The sequence below is a fragment of the Bison bison genome, unplaced genomic scaffold (genome assembly GCF_000754665.1).
Source record: "Bison bison bison isolate TAMUID 2011002044 unplaced genomic scaffold, Bison_UMD1.0 scf7180017864328, whole genome shotgun sequence".
NCBI lineage: Eukaryota > Metazoa > Chordata > Mammalia > Artiodactyla > Bovidae > Bison > Bison bison.
In genome coordinates, this window is record NW_011494900.1 from 1,385,836 (window position 1) to 1,411,570 (window position 25,735).

Genomic DNA, 25,735 nt, shown 5'->3' on the forward strand with positions numbered 1-25,735 from the left:
CCCCAGAAAATACAGTCTGACACTGTTTCCACTGTTTCCCCATCTATTTCCCATGAAGTGGTGGGACTGGATGCCATGATCTTCGTTTTCTGAATGTTGAGCTTTAAGCCAACTTTTTCACTCTCCACTTTCACTTTCATCAAGAGGCTTTTGAGTTCCTCTTCACTTTCTGCCATAAGGGTGGTGTCATCTGCATATCTGAGGTTATTGATATTTCTCCCAGCAATCTTGATTCCAGCTTGTGTTTCTTCCAGTCCAGCGTTTCTCATGATGTACTCTGCATATAAGTTAAATAAACAGGGTGACAATATACAGCCTGACAAACTCCTTTTCCTATTTGGAACCAGTCTGTTGTTCCATGTCCAGTTCTAACTGTTGCTTCCTGACCTGCATACAAATTTCTCAAGAGGCAGGTCAGGTGTTCTGGTATCCCCATCTCTTTCAGAATTGTCCACAGTTTATTGTGATCCACACAGTCAAAGGCTTTGGCATAGTCAATAAAGTAGAAACAGATGTTTTTCTGAAACTCTCTTGCTTTTTCCATGATCCAGCAGATGTTGGCAATTTGATCTCTGGTTCCTCTGCCTTTTCTAAAACCAGCTTGAACATCAGGAAATTCACAGTTCACATATTGCTGAAGCCTGGCTTGGAGAATTTTGAGCATTACTTTACTGGCGTGTGAGATGAGTACAATTGTGCAGTAGTTTGAGCATTCTTTGGCGTTGCCTTTCTTTGGGATTGGAATGAAAACTGACCTTTTCCAGTCCTGTGGCCACTGCTGAGTTTTCCAAATTTGCTGGCATATTGAGTGCAGCACTTTCACAGCATCATCTTTCAGGATTTGGAATAGCTCAACTGGAATTCCGTCACCTCCATTAGCTTTGTTCCTAGTGATGCTTTCTAAGGCCCACTTGACTCCACATTCCAGGATGTCTGGCTCTAGGTCAGTGATCACACCATTGTGATTATCTGGGTCGTGAAGATCTTTTTTGTACAGTTCTTCTGTGTATTCTTGCCATCTCTTCTTAATATCTTCTAAGATAATCTAAGATGGATTACATTAATTTCATTTCTGATTTTAAATGAAATTAAAACATTTTCTTGGGCTCCTAAAAGTTTTCTGGGCCCTGGGCTGGGTACCTACTGTGCCTGGTGGGAGAAGCTAAACTGCCTTTGTTTTAGCTAAATTGGTTACATTTTAAGCCAAACAACTGTCTTCTGCCTATTGTTCACCTTTTTAATTTGATTTTTTTGGTTTAATAATTAACATTAGTTCCTCCAAGTAGAGTAAGAGCAGGGAGAATGGGGACTTGGAATAAGCTAGAATTAGGCTTCATCAGGGAAGCTACTCCTAAAAATCAGTCACAGGTTTGGTGCCTGCAGTCTCTTTTCACAGGATTTAAAGCTATTTTACTAAGTTTGTCAAAATCCGTGTTCTTCAAAGGTTTATGTTTTTAAATGGCTGATGCTGTGAAAGGAAATGCCATCATGATTGTGTTTACATTATGCATTGTACAGGAAGGAAAAACTAGAATTTTTCCTGTAGAGAGCACTTATAGTTTTACTGAATATAGTTTTTCAAAGTAAAATTGATGTTGGAATATTTCTCTTGTAATCCAGGTGAGAAGCCAATATATGATTGAATGAAGTAAATGCTCATTTTTGTGTTTAATAAAAACTCTGATTCTTCTATTCAGGCTGATTTTTATCTGTATCTTCAATTTCCACTTACCTATGGTTTGGGGAAATAGAGATAACTTGGATACGTAAATTCTGTCTACAAGTATTTCTTGAGAATCTCTTGGTCATTAACTCTCTAGAATGAAACTGGCTAAACTAACCTCAACAGCCATTCTTTTGCCAAATGTCAGATAAACTCCCAACATTTTTTGCTCGGTAGGTTTTGAAATCTGACATTTCTGCATTGAAGTCCAGTGTTGTTTTTCCTGGATGCATGGCTTCTATTTACTCCTGACATTCCTAGTTTTCACCAGCTGCCAGCACTGTTCAGGACGCTGAGGGTAAAAAGGTGAATAAGATGCAATCCCCACCTTTAAGGAAATCACAGTTTACAAGGAAGATAGGCAAGTGTAAAGCTTATGAAAAGAATGATAAAAAATGCTGGGATAAAAGGAAAGTACATGAACATCTCTTAAGTTAGGCTGTTTCATCAAGTAAACCTTCTTGGAAGGAGCAACATTTTGGTGTATCTTTTTTTTACCACTGAACCTCTGTCGTTTTGTCTGTATATGGACAATAACCTGCTAGGTTTAGAGATGAAAATGTATAAAAGTTATGTAGCATCAAGCCTGGGACATACTTTTTGCACTTCTGCAATTACTTATTTTATTATAAAAAGCATGTCAAAAGGAAAAGATGGAAGACATGCTGATTCACCCATAGACAAATCAATCCCTGAATGAAAGAAGCAAGACTGTATATGGTTTATGTTTTATAAACTATATGTATTCCCGTTTCACTAAGAGAGACTGTTAATACATCCATATGTATAATTTGTTCCAGGTCTACAAATAAAGGCTTTGTCTGTTCCAAAGCAATGATGACAAAAACAAAACTCAGATGTTAACAATCAAAATTTTATTTTTTCATTCATATATTTGGTTGTGATGTAGAGAGTGCTAGAAAATTAAATACTTCATCTTAGAGTCAGTTTGTGTTTTTTTCTTTTCTTTAATTTTATTTTTCATTGAAGTATAATTGATTTACAGTGTGTTGATCTCAGATATACAGCAAAGTGCTTCAGTTATGCATGCTTATGTCTATTTTTCATGTTCTTTTCCCTTATAGTTTATTACAAAATTTTGAATATATATATATATTCAAAAATATATATAGCACAGTTCCCTGTGCTATACAGTAGGTCCTTGTTGGTTATCTATTTCATATATAAGTAGTGTGTATGTTAATTCCAAAGCCCTAATTTATCTTCCCCTCTTTTCCCCTTTGGTAACCATAACTTTGTTTTCTATGTCTGTGTGTCTATTTTCTATATTAGTACATTTGTATCATAAAAATTGTTTTATTTATCATATTTACTTTTAGATTCCACATATAAGCAATATAGAGTCAATATGTTGAAGGAAATGAACTAATACTTGGGAGTCATCATCGTGCAGTACTCATGCTGAGAAACCGTGCCTCTGTTCTGCCTGTAGACTGTTGACCTGGATGGTAGTTAGCCTTAGGCCACCCATTGACACTACAGATGACATTTGAAGAAGCACTTGTTAATCCAACTTCCTGATAGATCACCTCCCCTAAGTAACTCACCATGGAGACAGCATTTACTTACTACCTTAGGATCTCCCAGACTAACCAGCCATTAATAGCACAGTCTGACACTTCCCTGGTGGCTCAGTGGTAAAGAAGCCACCTGCCAATGCAGGAGATGCAGGTTTGATCCCTGGGTCGGGAAGATCCCCTGGAGAAGGAAATGGCAACTCACTCCAATATTCTTGCCTGGGAAATCCCAAGGACAGAGGAGCCTGGTGGGCTACAGTCCATGGGGTCTCCAAAGAGTCTGACACAGCTCAGTGCCTGAACAACAGCAGTGGCTCAGATTACCATGCGGTGGTCGGAATCGCTCTCTGTTGCCCTGAAAGTAAGTAATAGCAGTGGGGCTTCTTGTTTTACCCTCTCCTATCTATGTGGGATCAGCAAAGACTGCTTCTCATCAGTTTCATGTGGCTCGATTAGGTTTCTCTCTCATGCTGACATATTTAGAGTCACATCCTGGGATCCTTGTCCCCTGAGTCCTGCTCTAAAATCCAAGTAGGGTAGGAATACTCAGGACTGGAGTTGGTGAGAAGCACTTTCCCCATAGCCCTCCTCTCTGTATACACTTAGAGACAAGAAAATTCTGCCCAAATCCAGAGCAACTGTGGCCTTTGGCAGTCTGGTAGCGTTTGCCTGCTGGCATGGGTAGAACTAACGTCACCTGGGTAATTCAGCCTTTGGGATCCTTCTTCTATGAATGAGAGAATCCCAGGATTGGCTGCCAATGGCCTCTTCCTTGTGCCCAGTTTCCTTTGATGCAGTGTGCGGAATGGTGACGGTCCATTTCCGCCCCACCCCACTCCTGCCATGAGAGGATTTATGGTCTGCATGCCCCAGTTGTGAAGCTGGCCTGTGGTCTTTTGCTGCCGCAGGCCTGTGAATGTTTAGAATTATGTGTTTATATTTCCAGGGCTACGGTTTGAAAGTCGAGGGAGCAGACAGATAGCAAAGAATTCACAGGTCAAGCTGCTGTTGCTTCCTCTTTGGAGGGCTCTTTCTCTGCCCATATTGTCATATCTAGATTCCTGTGGAGCTCTGGCTTTCTGACTTCCATTTCTTTGATTAGATGCTTTCAAGTGGATTTTTCTGTAAGAAATCCCCATAGAAGAGGTGTTTACATGATGCGATGGGGAAGTGGAGTTTGCCTGACCCAAGGAACCTCGGAAACTTTCCTGTAATGAAAAGGTCTGGCTTGTGGGTGGGCGCCCTTCCATCCAGACAGACGGGAATGTGACTCGGCAGCCAGGAGACACATGGACTTGTGACCACCGGGACAGGCACCTCACTGGAAAAATCCCAACAGCTGGGCCTGTTCAGTTTTTCTGAATGTACTAGCAGGCATTTGATTGCTTTCAATCTACACTAGGTTTCTTTTATGTCATAGCCATTGTTTTCCTCCTCAAGAATGTGGATGCCTTTAATAAAACCCTTTTGCCTGCTCCCCACCCCCCGGCCAGGTTGACATAAATATAAAAGTGAATTTCACTTATCAGTGAAAGAAATCAACATGACTTTAATGAGACCATCTCTACCTTCTTTGGTTCTCCCCTTCTAAGAATTCAAGTAGATCTTTGTGCCTAAATGGATTCTTATGGACCTTTAACAATAAACATGAACTCAGTGTTGTTAAAACAGTTGCCAGAATAGGCTCCTAAAATTCAGGTGGTATTATCGCCCACCCCTGTCCCTGCTCCATCTTTGGATGAGTTCACTGCCTCCCAGTCAGTCCCTGAGTACAGAATCATTTATTTCGGTGTCACTTCATGACGAAAGCCCAGCTGGCATTAGCTCAAGTTATGCAGTTTGCTATTAATTGAAGAAAACTTCCCTGTCACTCCTCAGTCAAACACAATCTGATTCAGCAAATCCTTTTCGCTCTCCTCCCTTCTATTATACCAGAAGAACAAATGTAAATAACTCCCACTTGGCTCAACTTGTCATGGATTGTAAGTTAGATGGCAGCATGCAGACTGATTACATTAATGCTTTCTGGGCTGCTCTTCTCAATTGATTTTTATTTCTAGAAGAGGTTTGGACATCTCATTTCTGAGGCCTTATAATGTTGTCCAGTGAAGGAAGTATTATTGTAGCCTGCCTTTGCTCTTCTATCTTGCATAGTTAGTTTTCAAAGTCATTTCCACAAAATTTCAAATTGCATCACCTGTAGGGTAGGTACTGGCCTTCTGTGAGTGGATATTCTATCATGCTTGACTGGGCTTGTGTTTTTATTTTAAACAGAACTTGGTGAGAGATTTGTTCAGGATTTTAGAAATATATAAGTGTGTAATATATAGCACATGGTATGCCAAACATTTTTGATGCGTGCATTTTACAATTAAAATGTGAAAGTACGTGGTGTGAGGAGATGATAAATGTGTTAAAAAATCATGGTAACTTTTCCATGAAATAAAGCTCTGTGCAGAAATGACATGGGAAAGTTCTTACAGGAGTGCTGAAAGAGTACATCCATTTGGTCCTCTCTGGATACGAGAGTTCGTCCATTATATTATTCTGTAGCAACATGTTTCACCACCAAGGACATCTTCAGTGCCCTCCCCACCCCAATTCCTGTCCTTTGTACAATGTGCTTGCTGCCATCATTATTATGCCCTGAACCCTAAACATGAACTTGTGAAAGTGAAATGAAGTCACTCAGTCGTGTCCGACTCTTAGCGACCCCATGGTCTGCAGCCTACCAGGCTCCTCCATCCATGGGATTTTCCAGGCAAGAGTATTGGAGTGGGGTGCCATGGCCTTCTCCGAAAATAGCCTCTGGGTATATTAAAAAAATTTTTTTTTCACTGTCATATCATAAATATAAGAAGGTTGGCTCATTCCTGATCTCCCAAAGTAAGAAAATCTACTTTAAAAAATAAATTAATGATTTTTGTAGTAAGAACTATGAATAACATTTAGTGAGTAGGGATCCTTCAAATTAAGGTAAGAAAGTCAACAAATACTCAACACAGCTCTGCTCTACCTTCTCCAGTTTTGTTCGTTTCATGACATTAAGCTACATGTTAACACACTGTTTTCTAAGGTTCTTTATATAGGGAAGACATGTTTTGCTTTCTCATTTTTTTATGACTTTCAGGAAGCCCTCTTAATTCCTTAAAAGGTACTGTCATTCTGAAAATCTCAAGAAGCCTAGCTACATATTGTACTCACAAAATTTTGCTCTGTAAAAGCACATAAGCTGACTTTTAGGTAATACTTGAAAAACAGTTGACGCTGCCAAGTGTGAATTCTTCATGTTGACACTTAACACTCTGACCTGATTCAAGGTCATTTTTCCTGGAAGGTCAAGGTCTAGCCTTTCAGGAAAGATGCTACCAAGCAGTGAGGTATAGATGGAGGAAAAAAATAAAATCACAGCCTTTTCTTCTCCCCTCAACTCTTCTTTCATGCTAGGGGGTTGGGGGATAACAAGTCTTCTGTGAATAAAACTTAAGAATGCTCTTCTTTATGTAGTGAAGTGGTACACACAACCCATGAACTTAGGACAGCAAAATTGTACCTTGTTAGGACTTAGGTGTCTATAAGGGGCTCAATGGGATTTCAGCAACAGGTACTGAGAGAGAAATCAGAACTTGACAGAAGGAAATGGAACTCCGGTGCTAAAAGAGACATGGGATAACCTCCTTGTCCCTCGAGATTGGTCTTGTGACATTAGAGGAACAATATCCAAAGGGCATCAGAGAACCTGGCTTAAATTAGGCTTTCTTGGATTATAAGAGATTCAGAGCTAGATCTGGCAATAAAGCCTCGTATGAAGCGCTCGTAATTTGAATGTGTGATGCATGTTCTAGTGTCCATGAAGTGGACCTTAGAGGTCTGGGTAATCTGAAAGAGGAGTTGGTTACACAGGAGCCAGAAGTCACAGCTGACCTCTAGATCCAGATCTGAGTGGTGTGACCTAGTTGCAACTGATGTTCTTAGAATGGATCCCTCCCTAGAAGGATTCTTTCATGAACACAGATAGGCTGAGGCTGCAGTGTGTAGACTCAGCTGAAGGCTTTATGAAGTTCTAGAAGCTGATATGCCTGCAAAATGGAAATGATGCTTTGAGGAAACGGTTGGTGTTAAAAAACAAAGGCAGTCATGTTTGTTGGCTTAAGAATTATATTCCCTTTCTATACAATGCTATATTCCCTCTATAAAGAGAGCTGTCTCATGGGGAATTCCTTTCCATTTATAAATGGGCAGACAATTTAAATGGAAAATGTTTTACTAGTTTGGACATTTTTTGAGTATAAAACCAGGGGTTTAAGTCCTAAAATGTAACTGTATATTTATATTGTTGCCAGAATCTGATATTTATAGATGGGAGGTTAGAGGAGGTTATATTCTAGTAAGAAATCTTCTGATTTGTTTCCTTCATTTGTAGGAGCAATCTCTGTTTTGGTAACATTTAATTTATGAATTTTGGTATCATGTTCAGTTCAGTTCAGTCGCTCAGTCATGTCCAACTCTTTGCGATCCCATGGACTGCAGCATGCCAGGCCTCCCTGTCCATCACCAACTCCCAGAGTTTACCCAAACTCATGTCCATCGAGTTGGTGATGCCATCCAACCATCTCATCCTCTGTCATCCCCTTCTCCTCCTGCCCTCAATCTTTCCCAGCATCAGGGTCTTTTCAAATGAGTCAGCTCTTCGCATCAGGTGGCCAAAGTGGAGTTTGAGTGTCAACATCAGTCCTTCCAGTGGAACACCCAGGACCGATCTCCTTTAGGATGGACTGGTTGGATCTCCTTGCAGTCCAAGGGACTCTAGAGTCTTGTCCAACACCAGTTCAAAAGCATCAGTTCTTTGGTGCTCAGCTTTCTTTACAGTCCAACTCTCACATCCATACATGACTACTGGAAAAACCATAGCCTTGACTAGACGGACCTTTGTTGGCAAAGTAATGTCTCCGCTTTTTAATATACTGTCTAGATTGGTCATAACTTTCCTTCCAAGGAGTAAAGCATCTTTTAATTTCATGGCTGCAGTCATTCATCTGCAGTGATTTTGGAGCCCCCCAAAATAAAGTCAGCCACTGTTTCCCCATCTATTTGCCATGAAGTGATGGGACGAGATGCCATGATCTTAGTTTTCTGAATGTTGAGCTTTAAGCCAACTTTTTCACTCTCCTCTTTCACTTTCATCAAGAGGCTCTTTAGTTCTTCACTTTCTGCCATAAGGGTGGTGTTATCTGCATATCTGAGGTTATTGATATTTCTCCCAGCAATCTCACTTCTTTAATTTTTATTGTGCATCACACAATACTTATAGTTACATTTTACAGATAATGCAATGAATTAGACAGAGTCCCCTTTCTGAAAGAACCTTCAGAAAGTGGGAGCTTACATAGTCCTTTGAAATGGTCACAGTAGGTGTGCCTAATTTCTTCAGAAGCCATTACTAAGGGCATCCTTTTCTTTAAATTATGAGACTGTTTACTTAACATGCTGCTGCTAAGTCACTTCAGTCGTGTCCGACTCTTAGCGACCCCATGGACTGCAGCCTATTGATGCCAAAACTGATGAACATTAAAACTCTGAGACATCGCATCTTTCTAAGAAGAAGATTGAAAGAGAGAGGCTACAAGACAAAAGTAACCCTCCTCCCAAGCCCAATTCAAGACAAGGTTTTCACCTTGCTCTTCTGAGCACAGTGCTGTGACAGACAAACCTACAGGCAATGGAAGCCTTTGAAACAGAGAGATTCCACGAATGTCACATCATTTGTGGATTTCACAATTAGTTCTGCAGTGTTTAAAGACGATGACTTCAAATTGCTCCTTTAAGTTGAGGCTATAAATGGTTTAAATGGGGGAGGATGTGACAGGATTGAGCATCTTCCCCTTCCTTTGTCCTCTGAGAATTCAGAATGAGCAGCCACCATTATGCAGCAAGAAGAGAGAAGGAACTAGAACTTGGAATGAGTTTCTGTGAGGCCCTCATTGTTCCAGGGTATACTGAGGGCTACACTATCATCACATTAGACAAATGGCTTCTCCTCCTGTGCCAGCTTAATTACCAGCTTGGCTTCTGAACAAAGAAATCACAGTTGAGGCAGAACGTGTTTGCCATTGAAGGTAACAGTCTTAGAGCAAGCTTCAGGTTGTTTTCCATTTAGTTTTTTATTATTCAGCTTGCAGAAAGAGACCTCTTCTTTTTAAGAAAAATGATGTACTCTTATGTCTCTTAAGTTTCAGTATTGGGTGCATGCTTCACATCAGATCAGATCAGATCAGTCGCTCATTCGTGTCCGATTCCTTGTGACCCCATGAATCGCAGCACGTCAGGCCTCCCTGTCCATCACCAACTCCCGGAGTTCACTGATACTCACGTTCATCGAGTCAGTGATGCCATCCAGCCATCTCATCCTCTGTCGTCCCCTTCTCCTCCTGCCCCCAATCCCTCCCAGCATATGCTCCACATAGTAGGTAGCAAAACTGAGTTAGATGCTGATGACCAAAAATAAGCAGGAAGGGTGAGTGGGCTAGGACATGTCAAACTGTCATGTTAGAAATACATAGATGGAGACAGAATGTAGTTGTTTACCATAAGCTGCATGAATCACTTACATTTCTAAGTGTGGTCCCCATTGATATCACCTGAGAACTCCCTAGAAATGCAAATTCTTTGGTCCAGTTTCAGGCCTAATGAGTCAGAAACTCTGGAGGTGGGCCCAGAAACATGTGTTTTTCAAAGCCCTTAGGAGATTCTGATATGTGCTAAAGTCTGAGAACCACTGCCACAAGGCGTATGTAGAACAAAAATGATTCAGCAAATGAATTATGACAATATTTAGAAATTTGAAGAAACAGGTAAATCCATAGTGTTTTTTTTTTTTTTTTCCTTTAATCAGAATTCTGTGTTTGGAAATAAGGGTTTGAATTTTTTCACCTTTTTTTTTTTTTCAGTTGGAAATTAAGAAGTAAACAGGGAGGTGTGTGAGTGTGCATGTGTGCTCAATTGTGTCTGACTCTCTGCAACCCCATGGGGAGGTATGGTGAGGTATTCATGTCATTGTGTAGGATTAATGGCGTTTATTGTAGTGGAAAAGGGTATCTCATGGAAAAACTTCACTCATATTCTGTCTAGACACATATTCTTTTTTGAGGCAGGAAACACAAAAGAAAATTGGCTTCATCTAGTTCAAGGAAATGGTGTTTTAATTCCGTAGAGAAATAATTTCATTTTCTTGGAGAAATGGGTAGACTGATATTAGTAATTTAATTTTCTTAAGTATAATATGGTTGCTACAGTTCTTACCAATACTAAAAGAAGCAGGGTCAAAGTTAGCAAATGATTGAATTTTTTGGAGGGGGTGGTGATAAAACGTGTATAGTGGGAAGGAAACTTTATAATAAACTGTAACTAATTAGCCTGTACTATTTCCTGTAGTACTTTGATCAGACAGCTAAGGGAATAAACAGAAATCTGAACTCCGTGGTAGGTAACTCCATTTGGATTTGTTCATTTAGCAAATAGTTGTGAATAGCTACCATGGACTTAATATGTTAGCATTGGAAAAATGAGCAAGACGTCACAGCAATGGTTCTTGTGAAGCCAGAGATCCAGTGGTAAAGCTAGATGATTAAACAAGCCACTTTGATTGAAGTGTAGTAACTTTTAGCCCCAAGACAGAATACGTGATGAGCTGCCCCGGTGAGAGCCGCTCTCCTGGATTGAGCATGGGTGGTCAGGAGTGGCTCATAGAAAAGGCACTAGAAAAAAAAAAAAGAAAAGGCACTAGAACTTACAAGGCTAATAGAAATTAGTCAGATAAAGCAGGGGCAGACTGAGAAAAGAGCATGTGCAAAGGCCAAAGGCAGTGTATTTTGGGTGCCATCATGTGACTGAACATGGCTTCATCTTGGTGGAGCTTGCAGGGCAGATGGTGACTGTATAGGTTCTAGAAAGAGATGAGAGATGATACTGGAAACAAATTTAAAAAGAAAAAGAAAAAGCCTTGCCACCACCCATGGTAAGAATTTTGGACTTTATTCTACAAGATGGAAAGCCTCTGAAGTTGTAGGATTTTTCCCTCATTCCAGAGACTGGATTGGAGAAGCCCGATGTTGGAGGAAGGGAGGTCAGTGGAGACCCTGTTGTAATATTTCAGACAACAAGTATTCATTGCTTGGAGCAGCAGCAAGATGGAGATAGATAGAATTGAAAAGATTTGGGAAACAGCTATTTCACTAGTAGATTCAGTGGGACCTGATGATTCATTACGTGTGGGAGCAACTAGAATCATTCTTTGAGCTAGTGCTGCAGGAGGGGTGGCAGGTGTGAGAGTGAAATGATTTGTTCCATTTGGATATGCTGAGTCTGAGAATTCTTTGGTTATCTAAGCAGAGATGACCAACATGCTGTTGGAAATGCAAAGTAGGTCTGGGACACAAGTGATCTGGGCTCTTCTCTTAAGTTACTCTGCCCTCATAAATGTTTTCTATGCTTTATCATGCAGAAGCTACAGCCAAAGAACTTTCTTTATGATCCTTGATTACTCCCATAGCTATTGGACACTACTCTGTTTTTTTTTTTTTTTTAAATAGAAGTACAGTTGATTTACAGTGTTGTGTTAATTTCTGCTATACAGCTAAAAGACTAAGTTACACACATATATACATTGTTTATACTCTTTTCTATTATGGTTTATTCCAGGAGATTGGGTGTAGTTCCCTGAATTGGGCTGTACTCTAGATGTCAGTATTAAGTACTAAGTGAAATTTAGAACCATTGAATTTTTCAGCCAGAAACCCTAGAAAGCAATTTGATTTCCTCAGTGAAACATACCCACACATTACCTTTCAGTTGGTGTTTTATTTCAACAATGGAAAATACAAGGAAACTAGAATGATATAACCCTAGTTTAAATATTCTTACCTTCCTTTACATTAGGGGTCATTTCCCTGTACCAGTAAAATACTTTAGAATTCTTGTTCAGTGAGAGCAATACTAAAATATTGAAGAGATTAATATAATAGCTAAAGGGTAAAACATGTATTCACATTTTGAGAGAGAAGAATTATGTTTACCACACAACTCCCCTTAATTTTCAATAATGTTATGGCAGTACATTTTTTAATAGAACATTTAAATTAGAACTTTAGGAGTCTCTTTTGTCATATTTAAAAAGAGGTTCAAGGCATCTCATTTGACTGAATAACTGCATGTACAAGTGTTGTTTGTCAACAACTAAAGAAAAATCTCATATAAATCATGAACTACTCTGTACAGCTTTACATAACATTCTCTTCATAATTATGGAACATTTCAAGTTATTTTATTTTTAAGAAACCAAAAAATATAAGAGAACTTAATATACAGACACGTAAATTTCAACTAGTCTTCAGAAATAATGAGAGCAAGCATTGTCATCTGCAAAATTTTGAGTGGTTAAGTCCCATGAATATTTGCAAGTTACCAAATTAGAAACATTAGGGAAATGGCACCCCACTCCAGTATTCTTGCCTAGAGAATCCTGTGGATGGAGGAGTGTGGTGGGCTGCTGTCCATAGGGTTGCACAGAGTCAGACACAACTGAAGCAACTTAGCATGCATGCATGCATGCATTGGAGAAGGAACTGGCAACCCACTCCAGTATTCTTGCCTGGAGAATCCCAGGGACGGAGGAGCCTGGTGGGCTGCCATCTATGGGGTCTCACAGAGTCGGACACGACTGAAGTGACTTAGCAGCAGCAGCAGGGATCATGTATAATATATTTCTGATGATGCAGTGTTTTTGACACTTGCATTACTTTGGTCTGTTGAGTAGACACTACTAAAGCCTACTCTTGTGATGTTTAAGCTTTTTCTGACGAATAATTGTGAGGCTTCTGTTTGAAATACAGAGTTCCTGCTCATACATGATGTAGGTTAAAACTGGACAGATCAGAATTGGCTGATCAAAACTGTTAAAGCTTGTTTCCCAAGTCTTGTTCTCTTTTCCTGAGATCTTTTTCCTATTTCAGATCATCAGAGCCCTTATTATCTCTAAGAAATGCTTTATTCCAGCTAGTCATCCTCTTATAGGATCATGACTTTGTCTTAGCCGTTCAGCAAAAATATCAATGTGTATATGCTTCCCAGGGGGCGCTGGTGATGAAGAACCGGCCTGCCAATGCAGAAGATGTAAGAGAAGGGGGTTCTATCCCTCGGTTAGGAAGATCTCCTGGAGGAGGGCACAGCAACCCCTCCAGTATTCTTGCTTAGAGAATCCTATGGACAGAGAAGCCTGGCATGCTACAGTCCATAGGGTTGCAAGGAGTCAGACACCACTAAAGTGACTATGCATGCATGCACGCGTGGTATATGTATGTAAATACACATGTGTGTATTTAACTATCTTCTGAATTATGTTAAATCTGTAGATTTAAGATAAGCCTATTTAAATTTGGGGTGGATCTTTATTGTGTGTGTGTGCTGTGTGCCCAGTCATGTCTGACTCTTTGTAATGCTATGGATTGTAGCCCGCGAGGCTCCTCTGTTCATGGGATTTTCCAGGCAAGAACACTGCAGTGGGTTGCCATTTCCTTATTGCAGCTTACCAAGTGGTTCATATACTATCTTGTAGACAAAATATATGAAGTAATATTATATTTAGAACTGAGTCTTACTTCATATTGGAGAAGGCAATGGCAACCCACTCCAGGACTCTTGCCTGGAAGATCACATGGACAGAGGAGCCTGGTAAGCTGCAGTCCATGGGGTCGCTAAGAGTCGGACACGACTGAGTGACTTCACTTTCACTTTTCACTTTCATGCATTGGAGAAGGAAATGGCAACCCACTCCAGTGTTCTTGCCTGGAGAATCCCAGGGACGGGGGAGCCTGGTGGGCTGCCGTCTATGGGGTCGCACAGAGTCAGACACGATTGACGGAACTTAGCAGCAGCAGCAGCCTACTTCATATAGTTTGCCCATAACTTCAAATTTATGGTAGTAAACAGATTAACTTATTCACAAAGAATACAGAAATGCAGACTTATTTGTATTTTCCATAATGGCATTCACTGCAGTAGGTACACAGTAAACAGCATATGAAGAAAAAACAAAAGTTCTTTTTAAAAAGCCTGCAAGGGTAAGTTGAATATAGGCCTTAGAAATGTGCTGTGTAAGGGGAGATCTAAGAGACTGGGACAAGTGGAAGGAGTTAAATCTTACAAGAACACAGAGATGAGAAATCTGAATCGGACCATGACCTGGGTAATGCCAACATCTTTGTTGAAAAACTTTAGAATAGGTAAAAGTTACCCTTTCCAGTCACACACTACAGATATAATTTTATCTGTATAGATACACTCCACATTCAGTTCAGTTCAGCTCAGTCGCTCAGTCGTGTCTGACTGTTTGCGACCCCATGAATTGCAGCACGCCAGGCCTCCCTGTCCATCACCAACTCCCAGAGTTTACTCAAACTCATGTCCATCGAGTCGGTGATGCCATCCAGCCATCTCATCCTCTGTCGTCCCCTTCTCCTCCTGCCCCCAATCCCTCCCAGCATCAGAGTCTTTTCCAATGAGTCAACTCTTCGCATGAGGTGGCCAAGGTACTGGAGTTTCAGCTTTAGCATCAGTCCTTCCAATGAACACCCAGGACTGATCTCCTTTAGGATGGACTGGTTGGATCTCCTTGCAGTCCAAGGGACACTCAAGAGTCTTCTCCAACACCACAGTTCAAAAGCATCAATTCTTCGGCACTCAGCTTTCTTCACAGTCCAACTCTCACATTCATACATGACCACAGGAAAAACCATAGCCTTGACTAGCCGGACCTTTGTTGGCAAAGTAATGTCTCTGCTTTTGAATATGCAGTCTAGGTTGGTCATAACTTTCCTTCCAAGGAATAAGTGTCTTTTAATTTCATGGCTGCAGTAACCATCTGCAGTGATTTTGGAGCCCAGAAAAATAAAGTCTGACACTGTTTCCCCATCTATTTCCCATGAAGTGATGGGACCAGATGCCATGATCTTAGTTTTCTGAATGTTGAGCTTTAAGCCAACTTGTTCACTCTCCTCTTTCACTTTCATCAAGAGGCTTTTGAGTTCCTCTTCACTTTCTGCCTTAAGGGTGGCATCATCTGAAAATCTGAGGTTATTGATATTTCTCCCGGCAATCTTGATTCCAGCTTGTGCTTCTTCCAGCCCAGCATTTCTCATGATGTACTCCACATTCGTGTATCCAAAATTACCATTATTTATGCTTTTAGTTTATATCTTTATATCTCAAAATGTAGTCCACTGAGTCTCTTATGTTGATATTTTCTCTTTTTTTATTTCTTATTTTTGACTCCCACCATTTTTTCTTCTATTTCCTCTAATAATTTGAAAACTCATATTTATGTCAGTGCCCTGAAGAAATGTTTAGATATTTTTCCTATTTCAGAACATGGTAGTTACATGTCTACGCAGACTTTCTGGCTGCTGAGTTCAGGTCATCTGTTCCGTAAGGCTTGTTGTTGCTGTTTAGTCGCTAAGTTGTGCCAGATTCTTTTGCAACTCCTTGCACTGTCACCCAACAGGCTCTTCTATCCATGAGATTTCCCAGGCAAGAAGACTGGAGTGGGGTGCCGTTTCCTTCTCCAGTGGATCTTCCCAACCAGGGATCAAACCTCTTGTCTCCTGCATTGACAGGCGGATTATTTATCACTGAGCCATGTGGGAAGCCTTCTTAAGGCTTGTACTGTGCTTAGTCGCTCAGTCTAAGTGTCTGACTCTGCAACCCCATGGACTGCAGCCTGCCAGGTTCTTCTGTCCATGGGGATTCTCCAAGCAAGAATACTGGAGTGGGTTGCCATCCCCTCCTCTCTTAAGGCTTAGAAGAGCTCAATTTCTTCAGCACAACCCTGTCCCAAACAATGTAACGTTAGTATAATGTATTAACTCTGCACACACATTGATCATTTACAAAGTTTTAAGTGTCAAGTATGTACAAGGCAAACTCAACTTAGGAATTTTAGGATTAATAGGATTTGTAATCTATAAGAAGATTTTGTGAATCAAAGTCAACACCCCCCCAAATGAACGTGACTTTGGTTTGTGTTTACAGCCCCCCCCGATGTCTTTTAAAAGCTATATCCATGCATCTTATATCAATAAATAGAATATATTTATTTAGTTTTGACAGATAGTGTTCATGAGGAGGGAGGAGGGTTCAGGATGGGGAACACGTGTATACCTGAGGTGGATTCATGTTGATATATGGCAAAACCAATACAATATTGTAAAGTTATAAAAGAAAAGAAAAGAAAAATGTATAGCCTCCATGTTAAAGATAAAAATGACATTCTGCCACTCTGCTGTATTTTCCTAAAGATTTTTTATGATTTATATAGTCCCTACAGAAAAGTTTTGAAACAGTCGTGCTGATAATAAGACCCGATAAATACCAGCTCAATGTACACATACTCATTCGTTTTTGCATCAGCCCTAGCAGGTATATAGGGCTTCCCTGGTGGAGCTAGTGGTAAAGAACCTCCCTGCCAATGCAGGAGACTTAAGAGACATGGGTTTGATCCCTGGATTGGGAAGGTCCCCTGGAGATGGGCACAGCAACCTACTCCAGTATTCTTGCCTGGAGAATCCCATGGACAGAGGAGCCTGGTGGGCTACAGTCTGTAGAGTCTCAAAGAATCTGACATAACTGAAGCGACTTAGCAGGCATACATGCATACAAGCTTGCCTAGGGGGTATAAATATTATATTTTGTCTTCCCAATCCAGGGATCGAACATTGCAGGCAGATTCTTTACTGTCTGAGCCACCAGGAAAGCCCTTAGCATTATTAGCATTGCAACAGATTATTTGGCTAGGCAAATCAACAGAATGAAAATTTAAAGCTATCAAATTGAAAAAGCCTCCACATATTTTGAAGCATTGGTTCTCACCCACCTTAAATCACTTGGGCCACTTTTAAAAATCTCATGCCCAGGCCAGACACTCGACCAATGACATTAGAATTCTTGGGCACAGGACCCAGGAGAAGGTATATTTAACACCTTCTGTGACTCTGCTAATTTAAAGGCTCAGCGGCATCCACTTATAGAACTGCTTTCTGCCTCCCAGTGATACTACTTTCCATGTGTTTCTGTCATTTTGAAAAGTGACCATTTGAAGCAGCTAGATATATAAGGAGTTCCCCTCCTTCTTTCTAAGCTTAAAATTTTACTTAGCCTTCAGCACTACACATGGTTAACTAATGTAAAATCAGTATCACACTCAATAAAAAATACTTAATAAGAGCTTCAAGATTCTGCCTTCAAATTTCTCCCCCCAACCCTCGGTCATCACATTCAAACTCACCTCTCAAGTTCTTGCCTTCATCTATGCCCCTCCACTTAGGCGTTGCCTTTCATTAAATTAGAAATTGCCAGAATTCTCTGACATGAGTCTCTGGGAAACTTTTGCCAGGCCCATTTTCCTAACAAGTGATCATGATATGTAAAATCCACAGCCTAGCAACTCATTGACTTTCCACTCTGTATACAGAAACTCAGGAAGTCGAGTGTGCTGCAGATTCAGTGTCTGCAGGGTCACCCCACTGGGCCCCTGCATGTTGGGGTGCTCTTGTGTGTGCATTGTTTCTCTGATGCGAAAAATCTTTAATCCCATTCTGCACCCTGGAAGCTCACCATCTAAGAGCGAGCTCAACAGTCCCGCTTCTGGGACCCTGCTCCTGGTTCTCAGTTATCACATGCTCCCGGCTCTCCCAGCACTTTGGCGTGACCTTTACTTTAGTACTTATTACGTAGGTAAAATGGTGTTTTCAGTTATTAAAACTATAGACAATACAATAGTTGTGTTTTGTGCTTATATAACTCACAGAGGAAAATACCCTTTTTTTTTTTTTTTGCCTCTGGAAGTTTTAAAATCTAGTTTGTTTGCTAGTTTAAAATCTTGTTTATTTTCTTGGTTTTACTTTTACACGTGTCCATCCCTAGGCTCTTTTAATTCTTTTTGAGAGAAGAAGTCAACCTCTGGAAAATGTATCTAAAATATGAGAGAAGAATTCCAATAAAATATGCCATGTTTCTATTAATATCAGGAACATCTCTTAGTATAATACATAATGCTTATATTGCATGATGATTTATATAAACTGTGGAAGAATAAATGAGGCTTTTATGCTTGGTTGCAGGGAAGGCTTTTTCTGTATCCAGTTGATTCAGATACTCAGCTTTCAAAATAACCTGCCCACATACTTTTTAGATGTGACTTGGTCTGAATAGCCAGTTGTTGACTCCAGTTTCATGTTTTAACAAAAGCAGTTGTGCTTTTCCATACAGAGCATCAACAAGAAGTAAGACATTGCATTTTAGAGTAAGGAATGTGACTTCATCCAAGGAGTTCCCAGACCTTAGTGAGCATCAGAACCTCTAGGAAGGGTGGTCATACACACATTACTGGGTCCTCTCCCCACAGTTTCTGATCTTGTTGGTCGGTGGTTCCCCGACCACCCATTTGCTCTGCTAAGTCCCCAGGAGAAGCTGATGCTGCTGGTCTGGAGACCACACTTTGAGAATCACTGTAATATCTTAACTTCTCAGTTGCACCTTCACTGAAGTGAATACGCCTGGTGACTAACAGTGAGGAGTGTGATTGTCACCACTGTGCACTTCCAACCTGCAGAACTGTAAAGTAACAAATTTTCCTTGTTAAACCACTGTGTTTGTAGTAATTCTGTGTTTGTAGCAATAGAAAACTAATGCAGGGGGAAGACGGACAATGGTCAAGAAAAATAACTAAAATATATTGTGTGTTGAGAAGTGGTAAGTGCTACAGAGAAAAATAGGAGTGTCAGGGAGAAATGCAATTTTAGATAGAGTTGGCTTCCACACTGAGTTTGGGGTAAGACTTGGAGGAGGTGAAGGGTAAAACGTTTCAGAGACAGGAAGCCAAAATCTTCTCAGTCTAGGATGATGACCCTGCATGACTAGGTCCTGAATATGGACATTAAAAGAGCAGTAAGCATTCTGGAATATCCCAAGTTCCCCCAGCAACAATGTATGATGATTAGGATAAAGGCTCAAAACTCAAAGTATGACGTGATTTCTCTATGAGGAAATAAACATCCTTTTAAAAATAACATTATTTGCTTTTTTGTATTTTAAGGAGAATAGGAGAAGACATGAAAAAAATGTACTACTATTTAATATATACCATGATTTTTAGAAAGATACTTAAAATTTTAATCTAAAGCAAACAAGTTAGGGACAGTCAGACTTTTTGAGTCCTTTGGGCCTATCTCCTCAACATCATGATCAACCAACAGCTTTGTGTTATAAAGGGATCTCAGATTATATCTGACCCTGGATTGTTGCAATAATAATTTGAGTGCCAGTATAAAAAAAGATACTGTGATTTTATTAGAGACATTCACATACTGTAAATAAAAATAAAATCAGACTGCTAATTCAGTTCAGCATTGACCATTAATTTTGATGGCATTGTCCACTGATACTTCCAAATTATCTGATTATGGAGGTTAAGTCAGTGGCTTTATATAGTCCTACTCTTGCATGCATGAGTGATCAGTCTCTTCAGTCACATCCGACTGTTTGTACCCCTATAGACTGTACCCTGCCAGGCTCCTCTGTCCATGGAATTCTCTAGGCAAGAATACTGGAGTGGGTTGCCATGCCCTCCTCCAGGGGAGCCATTCTCTTAAGTACCTGAAAAAAACCTGCATGTCTGATTTTTATTATGCTTTATTATAGCATATATTTTACTTTTCAAAGAAAGAACTCTATGATCTGTCAGAAAAATGTTAATAAATAAGGCAAAGAAATTGTTGATGTAATAATAAACATTCTGCAATGATGCTGCATGGGAAATAGGCCTTACCTTGCTACTCAGGGTGTGGTCCATGAATCAATAGCATGAACATCACTTGAGAACTTTGTAGAATGCACATTCTTGGATGCTACTCCAGCCCTACTGTATAACAATCTGCAGTTTAACAGGATTGTAGGTAATTCATAGGAATATTATGTGTAAAAAAAAAATGGATTGGGGCAGTATCTTGAACCTCATTACAAATCATGCCACAGAGTATTTAATGTTCTTCAGATTCTAATAGGTCCATATAAACTCATATTATTCTGGATTTAATGCCTTAGCATATCATGTTTGACAAGCTATTGAGAAAAAAGTATCAGATCTCATGCCTCAGGAGAGACCTGCTGGGAAATCAGTAGTGGATGTGATGCTTTTTGAGAATTTAGCAAACATTTGGGTCATACAGTGTTAATAATTTAAAAGCTTTAAAGTGGTCAACATATTTTTAAAGGTAAAATAATTTAAGTTGAGGGGTGAAAGGTACAGCAGTTTAATTAGTTAAAAGGAAGGTAACTTGAAAATATAGAGGAAGACAAAAACAAAGTACAAACTTACTGTTGAATCAGAATTTTCAAGTTGTAAGAAGACACTGATGCCCTCTGGTTCAGAGCTAATGTAAGCTATGACTTGAATTTTCCAAGCCAGTGCTGACCGTCTTGTTGAGGCTTCCACAGAGAACTCACCGTCCTCCCAGCAGCTTTTATATGTTGTTGGCCAGCTCTGTGTTGTCAGCTTGGTTTTGCTTTCACTGAACCAACTTCTGCCTCGATGACTCTTCCAGGTAGCATTGCTGCTACTTCTAAAGCTTGGGGACACACAAGGCAAGTGAAATTGCACTTTCGCTTCAGACTCTCTTCTATCTTTAATCGTTAGATCCGTCCGCTATGTGTTCTATTTTTTTATGCCAACTAACTGTACACTAGGGCATCTATCTTTTCATATCTTGGTCAGTCTCCTTTAGACTAACTCCTGTCTCACAACATTCTTTTTAAAATATGTGCCCCAAAGGTGAGCAAATTTCAGATGATTAAGGTAGCTCAGAGCGTTGGAGAGACTTGTTTTTTTAACCTTGCTCTGGATGTTGTCAATGAATGTGACTTGAAATCACATAGACTTTTTGGCTGCCCCAACCTATTGTGTCACATGTTGACGCACACTTCACTAAGTGTGCTTGGCCTGGCCACCATCTCCTTTTCCCTTCCAAGCTGCTTAGTTAGATGCTTTTGCTCTAACCACAGGGTGGGACTTCAAATGTGTCCCCGTTTAACACCATCTTGTTAGACTCGGGCCATTAAGCTCTGTTTATACCCTGATTCTATCATCCATTCCATTAGCTCTTCCTCCCAGCTTGAAGTCCCCACACCACACCCCTTTCCCTTATAGTCTGTCACTGTTCCCTCAGTCCTTCTCAACCAAGCTTTATCATATGTCTGTAAGGATCCCTGGAGCTGGTGTAACTAAGTGTAGCTTTATTTTCTGGCACTTGTGTATGTGTTCTGAAATATGTCACTTACTCAAAATGTTTCTATTAACTTACAAACTCCTATTGTCAAGAATCTTCTGCTTCCTCTTCACAGTTTGGCGTTAAGTATACATAAATAATGTTGACTGTGCATGATGACTGATGGTTAACTCATAAAAAAAAAGATTGAGGTGGGGATTTTATGTTTTGTGTATAATGGAAGGATGCTCAGGAAATGCCTTTTAATGAAAAAGAAAATTCTAACTTTTGTTAGCAAAATAGGAAGTTCAAATGAAGCTAGGGGTACATCCAAAACAGGCTAAAATTGGCTTATTCTTTTCAGTTCCTAATCCATGGTGGTTGTATGTTAGCCTATTATCTTTCATTTGATTTTAAAATAGATCAGAAGTATGATGATTCAGAAACGGGTGACACTATCAAATTATAGGAAAATCCCTTGCTGTGTGATTCTTGTTAATTAAATATCTGTGATAGGAGAATCAAAACAGGAGGAACTGTATACAATTTAGAATCAAGGCCATAACATTATTCCTTTCAGCTGAAGATAACTCCTTAAACACGTCATATTTTTGAAGGAATAAGAATGGGCCTTATTCTTCTTTGTCAAGAAGACTTGAATATTTGAAGTTAGATTTCACTTTATCGCATCTAAATCAAGTATACTAAGCCGCCTCTTGCATATTGTTAGACGGAAAATTTTCAAGTAAATGTTTTCTTTGCCTATTATACTTTTCACTGGAGATTGAAAAAATGTAAGTTTTGTTGGATATTGCTGGATATGGTTTTGGATACTTCAGAAGCCTGCCATCCAATGTTTATAAATTGATGCATTTGTTTATTTACATATATGTAAATTTTCAGATTGACATATATGCTTATACTCAGAGAGGAAAGGATAAATGTATGAACACACTTGTATACATACATACCAACAAATCATTCAGTAACTATTTCAAAGTAGAATTGTAGATACTTTTAAATACTCACATTTCTGTTTTCCTGTGTTTTCTTTTATAAGCTTTCATTTTGGCATAAGAAGAAAAATATAATGTTTTAAATTTAAAATCTCCCTATAGAATTCTTGGTAATAGAAATGGAAAGGAATAAAATATCTGTCAATAGGGGAATGAGTACATAAACAAAAAAGGACAAATAAGAAGTAATATTAAGCAATGGGAAAGCTTCTTGTGTTCATTTTCAAGGCTGGTCAACATGTAGATTTCCTGCAAGATAAACTAACTTCCAGAAACAGCAATTGTTATAAAGAATAACATATACATGTTTTTAATACAAAAAGTATACATAACTTTAAAGTATACATATATACTTTAAAAGCAAAAAAGTGTACCACAGAACATACACTTGTCTTTTTAGCAAGAATTCTGTTTTATCGTTCTGTAGTCAAACCGCCAGGAGAGTGGTGTGTAGTAGACGTCGATCTGCCTCTTTCCCTGCCTGGTCCCTTTGCTGTCATTGATGTCAAGATCCAGATAGAGATTCACGCCTTCAGAGAAACATGCTTTGATATTGAAAGTGATAGCGAGTTTCTCCTCATTGCCTCATTGTGGTTTGTGTATCAGCGGATCGTTTTTCAAAGCTGTGCAGTCGGCTTCCGTGGAACTGTTTGCCCTGTGACGTTACTGGAGCAGGTTTATCTGAAGATGAGCCCCGGGGCCTCAGGAAATGCAGCCAGCTCTGCTGTGCGCCACGAGGCACGGGAACGACCTGGGGCGGGGGAGGGGCGGGAGTTTTGCTCTACAGTGGTCTTTCATAGCACTTAAAAAATAAGCCTGTTTATGATTACAAGAGTTTGTTTTGACAAAGGGGAGTGTTTTTTTTTTTTTTTTTACAAAGTAGTTTCTTAAAGTTTGTATGTAGGTTTTTTCTTAGGGGCAGCCTTTTTTCCAGATGTGCGACGTCCAAATGGAAAGAACCAGTGAGCTCTGTGCGGAGCTCATTTTGTGTAAATAGCCTAGGAATGGTTCCATGGTTCAAAACTGATACTTAATAACTATATAAATTCATGTTAGATTATCTATAAACATTCACAGAATATATCTACAGTCTTCAGGTACAAATGCAGTACCTGCTAAATGTTCTAGGTTGACCACAAATTTTGTGCTTTTGCAGGTACACTTTGGTTTACATCTCTGCAGTGAGAAAAAATGAAGGAGGGGTATGTGTATGTGTGAGAGAGAGAAGAGAGAGATGAGTAAGGGAAAGGGAAAAAGAAATGAGAAAGAGAGCCACTGACAATGGTATTGCTTAGTATAAATTTCAAAAGCCAACTGCCCCGATTTAGAGAATTTTCATTTAGGACTAATTTAATATACAAGCTAATTGAGCCGGAATGGAGTTAAGCCTACTGATAGTGCTTTTTAAATATTCCTATTAACAATGATAGGAGGTGTTCTGGTTCCAAGGTTTCTAAACCTAAATCTTATGCCTTATGGGTGTTGGGAACTCAGTGTTGTTATGCTCCTGAACTTTCCCGTCCCTTTTAAAGATAATTCTTACTCAGATTAACTGACATACAGACCTGTAGCAGTGGAGCCGCTCTGTAAATTGAAGACATTCTCCAGTGCTCTGAAAATGGCAGGCACTTCAGAATCCCCTCTTGTAGACGGTTAATCTCAAATGGTATAAGCAACTTCCTTCAACAAGACTCTGCCTGAAATTCACACTTTAAGAAGAACAGGTGTTAAGAATTGCTGGTGATTTCTCCAGAACTTTTGGTAACAAAATGGTCTTCTCAAATTATAACTTTGGTGCATTAAGAGTTACCCTGGTAGCTTGAGTACGTTAATGTGAGAAATAAGTGTCTGACGTGCACCAGGATGTAACTCAGGACTGGGGAATCACCTTCTTGCTCCTTGGTTGCCCTCTGTGTTCAGCCGCTCAGTGAAGCTGTTTGTGTGTGGCTAGCAACTGTAACTAAGCTTTGAGTTTATAGGAGAATAAAATACACTCCAATTCCACGAGCACACATATGTGAGTATTGACCTTGATTTATAGGACTTGCTTTAAAACTGCACTTAGAATAAACACACTTCTAAATTTAATTTCCCCGCATTTCTACATTCTTGGTTCAAGAACAAATATTTTAGTGCTAGCCATTCAATGACTATGCCAAATAAATATCTGGGTTTTTTTCCTCTAAGGAGCTGAATTGATTCTGAAATATACTTTATATGAACTTTATTTTGGTTAAATTATAAATTTGTAAATGTGGGAGATAATACAGTGTAATAATTCCAACCTGGTTTTTCTTTTATTCTCAACAAAAGCTTATTCCTTTTCATTCAACATTCTTTTTAATGTGTCTGAGTGCCAGCTGCATCTTATCTGAAATGTAAATTAATATAAAAACCTTTTATATTCTCAATAAACAATCAGTTACTGTCTTCATATCTTCATACTCATAGTAGTCAGCATTCAACCTTTGATGCCTAACAAGTATTTAAACTCTTACTATGGGCTATGTACTTTTCTCCCTTCTGAGGAACATAGATTTAGAATTAAAAGTACATCAAATATTATAACAGGGAGGTGGAAGAGGTGCCTCAGGATTAAAAGAGGGGGATATAAATATAATTGTAGAAGTGGGTGGGGAAGAGTTGGGGGGTGGTGTTAGAATAGATAACTTCTCTAGAATTTACCAAGAAGTTATATGATGTGAGGTTTGGGTTGGGAGAAAATGGGGATTGTTGGGAAATGACGTGGAGGCAGATAGTAGATTTGGTATTTACTCGAGGAGAATTTAGAGACCATAGTGGTTGGCTGGTGAAAAATGGAGTACAGAAAGGCAAGTGAATATGTACAAAGTTAATAATTCAGAAGCCACATCTATAACAAATGGAAGGGATGGTGATGACCTGGATTAAGAAACAAACAAAAAATTCCAAGAGGATACAACCTTTATCACTGACAGACATAAACAAAGTGGATTTATTAGATCAATGTATTATATTTTCATGAGAACATTTACATCCTGCTACTATTTTTCTTTGGGCACAGTCTCTCTAAGGTATTTTATATTAAGACCTAATTTAACATGAATTTTTATAGAGACACATAATAAACTGAAATTTTTTAAAGCAAAAAAAAAAAAAATTGTCTTTTAT

The 25,735-nt window shown here is 39.4% G+C and overlaps 1 protein-coding gene across 7 annotated transcripts in view; it reads left to right on the forward strand.

The window, feature by feature from the left end:
- PDE4D (phosphodiesterase 4D, cAMP-specific) overlaps positions 1–25,735 on the forward strand; it is a 1,610,544-nt gene that overhangs the window by 1,044,075 nt on the left and 540,734 nt on the right. Inside the window, exon 1 of one of the 7 annotated variants that reach the window (XM_010853478.1) lies at positions 20,609–20,949. The exons of the other annotated variants lie outside the window; for them this stretch is intronic. Within the exon in view, the coding sequence (XP_010851780.1) occupies positions 20,897–20,949 (53 nt within the window). The 5' untranslated portion in view covers positions 20,609–20,896. Of the gene's footprint in view, positions 1–20,608; positions 20,950–25,735 lie in introns of those variants that run through there. 7 annotated transcript variants of the gene reach the window in all.